Source organism: Mytilus trossulus, chromosome 11 (assembly GCF_036588685.1).
Source record: "Mytilus trossulus isolate FHL-02 chromosome 11, PNRI_Mtr1.1.1.hap1, whole genome shotgun sequence".
Taxonomy (NCBI): domain Eukaryota; kingdom Metazoa; phylum Mollusca; class Bivalvia; order Mytilida; family Mytilidae; genus Mytilus; species Mytilus trossulus.
The window spans coordinates 7,080,346-7,086,827 of record NC_086383.1 but is presented as its reverse complement, the minus strand read 5'-3'; the positions used below and the strand labels follow the sequence as shown (position 1 = coordinate 7,086,827).

Below are 6,482 nucleotides of genomic sequence, written 5' to 3'. Positions count from 1 at the left end.
CTTTTCAAAGAGAGAGCAAACCAAAAGAAGTTAAGAAAATGGGTTATCTGTTAAAAGAAGGAGAGCATTTTAAAATAAGAGAAGATGGAGTATTCAAATATAAATGTTTGCTCTGTGGAAAGATTTTTCAAAACCGAAATCAGTTTGAAAAACATGCAAAATAAAATCATTTTAAGTTTCCTTGTTATGTCAATAGGTCAAGGTTACATGTAATCACCCCTGAAGAAATATGGCCATGTGTAGGTAGAATAACTTCTGAAACAAACTTTCTTTCTGATACGTATGATGTTAAGATAACAAAAAAGGCTGAAACTGAAAAGGAAACTTATGTTCTATATAACGTATAAACAAAACAAAACAAAGAAAAAGAGAAGGAATTTACAAAGGTGTGTGACCAGGTTCAAGGTCACCCAGAAAAAGAAAAGTGTCAAATAGGACGTCCTGTGTTCATGTATAAACAAGTAACAGGGGAAGTGCAGAAAGTAGAAATCGAAATAGGCAACAGCAACAAATCTAATGGCAAAGAAATGAGGACCAGTAGACCTTCAAATGGCAAAGAAATAAGGGCCAGTAGACTTTCTAGTGTCACAGAAATAAGGGCCAATAGACCTTCTAATGGCAAAGAAATTTGGGCCAATAGACCTTCTAATGGCAAAGAAATAAGTACTAGAAGACCTTCAAATGGCAAAGAAATAAAGGTCAGTAGACCTTCAAATGGCAACGAAATAAGGACCAGTCGACCTTCAAATGGCAAAGAAATAAGGACCAGTAGACATTCAAATGGCAAAGAAATAAGTACTAGTAGACCTTCTAATGGTAAAGCCTCAGAAGCCCAATCTGCTTTTCAGAACCTTTTAATGAAAAAAATGACAAGCAGGTGCATAAATGATATTACAAAGCAAGAGAACATATTTCCAATAAACAATTATGGGTTCGATGAGGAGTACAGCTCTAGTCATACAGTGTCTACTGCATCTAAACATGATGACTGTACAAGTCGTACACCATCAATGCATCAGGCGCCTACTGCATCTAATCATGATGATGGTCATTCAATCATAGATGATATTTAAGTCAATTATCCCCCTTTCACAAGTATTATGATGTTAATACTTGTGAAAGGGGGATAATTGACTTAAATAAACATCATAATACTTGTGAAAGGGAGGCAACTACTGTTAATGTAAAAAAAAACTGAACCTCATAAAGAAGACAGTGTGGATTTGATAAAAAATGAAATGAATAAGCATCCAGTTAATGTAAAACAAACTAAACCTCACAAAGAAAGTGTACATGTGGATTTGATAGAAAATGGAATGAATAAGCGTCCCTGTTCAGATTCAACTTTATCCAGGATGAAGAAAAGGCTGAAATGTAAAAGTGAAAGCGACATTACTTTTGATATAAATACAATGAATTCTCATTCTCAGGTAGAAAATGAAGATATTCCACAGAAAGGTTGGAAAAGAAAGAGAGAAAAAAGTTATCCATTTTCATGTTCCCTTTGTAAAGCAACTTTCTGTACAGTGAATTCTTTACTGCAACATAAAAATGAATGTGAAAGTAATCAGATGAAAAAGGAAGACCAGAAATCAGAAATTATAACCAAAAATAACAGACATTTAATAACACAGTTTAATTTGAGTAAAAATGTACATTTTGATATTATAAAAACTGGTGTTGGTGTTGTTAGGTGTATATTATGTGGGAATGATAATGATTGTTTTGAAGATTTTTCTTATCATGCTAAATCTAAGCACTTTCCTTATCAGTGTCTTGTCTGCCCTGCGTTCTTTTCAAATATGGTTGATTTGTGTCAACATTCTATTGCCTGTGTATATATAAAGGGTCAAGGGTATCGCTGTTCAGTCTGTCAGAAAATAATTCATTCAAGCAAGCTCCTGCGTGTGCATTGTGAAGATTATCATACAGTGTATATATGTTTTCTATGTAATTCAGAGTTTGATGACCAAAAAACCCTAGATTTACACAGGCAGACATGCTCTTAAAAACAAGATAATACCAACCCCGGTATTTACCAGTGGTATTTACTGCCACTGACAATACTCTTCAAGTGGTCAAATACTGGTCAATTGAAATTTTCATGGTGGTTTTTACTTTTAATTTTAAGTAAAAAAATATATATTAGTAACAGGTAATCATCATTTTTGCACAACAGTCATGATAGTAAATGAAACTAGAGGCTCGTGTCGCTCACCTTGGTATATGTGCATATTAAACAAGGGAAACAGATGGATTCATGACAAAAAAATTTTTTGGTGATGGTGTTGTGTTTGTAGATCATACTTTACTGATCATTCTTGCTAGTTACAATTTTCCCTATCTGTAATGAACTTGGCCCTTTAGTCACAGATAAAAACATTTTGTAAAAACTTACCAAAATTTACCAAATTAATGAAAATCGTTAAAAACTCACACCACATCTTCCTATATCTATGTAAAGGGCAATAACTCCTTAAGGGGTCAACTGACCATTTTGGTCATGTTGGATTATTTGTAGATCTTAATTTGCTGAACATTATTGCTGTTTACAGTTTATCCCTATCTACAATAGTATTCAAGATAATAACCAAAAACGGCTAAATTTCTTTAAAAAATACCAATTGGGGGGCAGCAACCCAACAACCAGTGATCTAATTCATCTGAAAATTTCAGGGCAGATAGATATTTACTAGATAAACAAGTTAACCACTTGTAAGATTTGCTTTAAATGCTTTGGTTTTAGAGTTATAAGCCAAAATCTACATTTTACCCGTATGTTCTATTTTTAGCCATGGTGGCCATCTTGGTTGGTTGGCCGGGTCACCGTACACATTTTTTTAACAAAATACCCTAATTATGATTGGGGCTAAGTTTGGTTAAATTTGGTCCAGTAGTTTCAGAGGAGAAGATTTTTGTAAAAGATTAAACTAGAGGCTCTAAAGAGCCTGTGTCGTTCACCTTGGTCTATGTGACTATTAAACAAAGGAAGCAGATGGATTCATGACAAAATTGTATTTTGGTGATGGTGATGTGTTTGAACGTCTTACTTTACTGAACATCCTTGCTGCTTACAATTATCTCTATCTATAATGAACTTGGCCCAGTAGTTTCAGTGGAAAATGTTAGTAAAAATTTACAAATTTTATAAAAATTGTTGAAAATTGACTATAAAGGACAATAACTCCTTAGGGGGTCAATTGACCATTTCGGTAATGTTGACTTATTTGTAAATCTTACTTTGCTGAACATTATTGCTGTTTACAGTTTATCTCTATCTATAATAATATTCAAAACAATACCCAAAAACAGCAAAATTTCCTTAAAATTACCAATTCAGGGGCAGCAACCCAACAACGGGTTGTCAGATTCATCTGAAAATTTCAGGGTAGATAGATCTTGTTGACCTGATAAACAATTTAACCCCATGTCAGATTTGCTCTAAATGATTTGGTTTTTAAGTTATAAGCCAAAAACTGCATTTTACCCTTATCTTCTATTTTTAGCCGTGGCGGCCATCTTGGTTGGTTGGGCGGGTCACTGGACACATTTTTTAAACAAAATACCCCAATGATGATTGTGGCCAAGTTTGGTTTAATTTGGCCCAGTAGTTTCAGAGAAGAAGATTTTTGTAAAAGTTAAGGCAGGACGACGACGGACGACGCCGGACGCCAAGTGATGGGAAAAGCTCACTTGGTCCTTCGGGCCAGGTGAGCTAAAAAATTAAGATAAATTGGTAAAAAATGACTATTAAGGGCAATAACGCTTAAGGGGTCAACTGACCATTTTCATCATGTTGACTTATTTGTTGATCTTACTTTGCTGAACATTATTGCTGTTTACAGTTTATCTCTATCTACAATAATTTTCAAGATAATAACTGAAAACGGACAAAATTTCCTTAAAATTACCAATTCAGGGGCAGCAACCCAACAACCAATTGTCCGATTCATCTAAAAATTTTAGGGCAGATAGATCTTGACTTAATAAACAATTTTTCACCATGTCAGATTTGCTCTAAATGCTTTGGTTTACCCCCTATGTTCTATTTTTAGCCATGGCGGCCATCTTGGTTGGTTTGGCGGGTCACAGGACACAATTTTTAAACTAGATACCCCAATGATGAGTGTGGCCAAGTTTGGTTAAATTTGGCCCAATAGTTTCAGAGGAGAAGATTTTTGTAAAAGTTAACAACCAGGGACGACGACGATGGACGACGGACGCCAAGTGATGAGAAAAGCTCACTTGGCCCTTTGGGCCAGGTGAGCTCAAAAGAAAACCTTGTAGACTTCAAAAACATAATTATATTTTCGCATGCCTCGTGTTCTACAAATGCAAATGACAGTCATAATGTAACTGTGTCCTGATTCCAAGTGTTCCACAGATGAAAGAATGTGACATTGGCCTGACTCTATTTGTTTTATATATACAAATGACAGACAATGTTCATGATCTGTAAATTTTGGGTTTTGTGGCCAAATTTTACAGATCATGATAATAATTAACTCTTACCGGTATCACAGAATTGTGTAGTTTTGTTGATGAAAAATGATTTGATTGAGGCTGTATATTTGTTGCGTTTTTTGTTAATTTTTTTTAATGTTTTTCATGGATTTTTATGTTTATTAATTAAACTTTGTCATAACAAGTGTAATATGACTCATTGTACATTTGTATTAATTTGTTCATAAAGCATATCTTTCATCACTGTCTGGTATTATTGTAGATATAATTACTCGTGGAAATTATTAATACTAAGTAAACGAATAATTATCACCCGTCACAATCTTTAAAGTGTAAAACATTGATGATAGATAATTATCTCCCTTGTCACAACCTTTAGTATCAAACATTAATGATGGATAATTATCTCCCTTGTCACAATCTGTAGTATCAAACATTAATGATGGATAATTATCTCCCTTGTCACAATCTGTAGTATCAAACACTAATGATGGATAATTATCTCCCTTGTCACAATCTGTAGTATCAAACACTAATGATGGGTAATTATATCCTTTGTCACAATCTGTAGAGTCAAACATTGATGATGGATAATTATCTCCCTTGTCACAATCTGAACATGAATGATCATGATTGATATATATAAGTTTTTGGTTTGAATTTGAATTTTTCCTTCTGTGTCAGTAAGTTCTTCACAAAGGAATACTAACAGGATTTAACCAGGTGCTCCGCAGGGCACAGCTTTATATGACCCCTGTGGTTGAACCCTGAACAGTTGGGGCAAATTTGGTCACAATATTCAAGCTTGATTCTGTCTGAATTTTGGATTGTGATCAAATTTTGTACATAATATAGGTTTTTGTTACAAAATTAATGTGGTCAAAGATCTAACAAATCTATTGCACAATAATGTGTAATTGAAGATTTCTTCTTGAAACTTTTCAAAATTCAAAATTTGAAAAATTTTGAAAAAAAAGAGAAGAACTATACAAATCCTTGGTATTTATTTTCTATTTTCTTTTCTACATCAGTAAAATAACCCCTTGTCTGACATGTCTGAGGGAGGGTTGTTCTCAACCTGATAATAACAAACACAGGGCAAAGTACGGCCTTTTACACAGGTCTTTGATACAGACCAAACAGCAAGCTATAAAGGACCCCAAAATTACTAGCGTACACAATTCGAACAGGAAAACCAACGATCTAATTTATATATATCCAAACGGGAAAACACCAATGAACACTTTGAACAAATTAACACCAACAAACGATAACTGCTGAATGACAGGCCCCTGAATCAATCAGGACAGGTGCATAAACATGCAGCGGCTATGGATAGTTTTTTTCCCCCAGCATACAATATAATTGCAGTTGAAGGCAAATCCTTCAGAAGTTCTTTGTACTTTATTCTAACAACGAACATTTTTTCATAGGGAATATAAGTAAGGGGGAAAGAAACTAATGTTTTGTTCTTTATAGGTATTTTCGCTGTTATAAATTTATTTCGGAGCACTCCCACTTTGGATAAATAGGTTTCATGCTGAAAAAAAATATTCTCACAGATATTTACACAGTGTGATGGGTGCTTTTATGTTTAAAATCGTTATATACAGGTTAGACTGATTTTAAAAACAAATGTTGATATCTTTTTATTATATTTACAAAAAAAAACAGTGCGGGAAATGGACATGATTACATTTCCGGATGCGGAAAGCGGGAATATAAAAAAAATAAAAAAATTCTGTTTTGAAAAAAATAGGTGCGGGCCGGTCCGTCGAACAAGGAATCAAATTGGTGTGGCCTAAGAACATAGTTTCAGCAACACAATCTTTGAAAGTGCAAACACAGGAAAGAAATTTTTACAGACCAATCAGCTTCAAATAATTGAAGATATTCAAGTCATATAACATGTATAAACAATTAAGGTGGTACCTAACACTACAGGGAAATAACTCTGTAAAATCAGCTAAATGTTTTAATTACTTTGTGTTGTTAAGGGAATATTAAGCTTCTCAATG

At 33.9% G+C, this 6,482-nt stretch overlaps 1 protein-coding gene across 1 annotated transcript; it reads left to right on the top strand.

Moving 5' to 3' along the window:
• Positions 1–1,238: 1,238 nt before the first annotated feature.
• On the top strand, positions 1,239–2,009 carry LOC134689675 (putative zinc finger protein 730). Its single transcript, XM_063549640.1, has one exon. It carries the CDS (start codon positions 1,239–1,241, stop codon positions 2,007–2,009), a length of 771 nt encoding a protein of 256 aa, XP_063405710.1.
• The last annotated feature ends 4,473 nt before the right edge of the window (positions 2,010–6,482 follow it).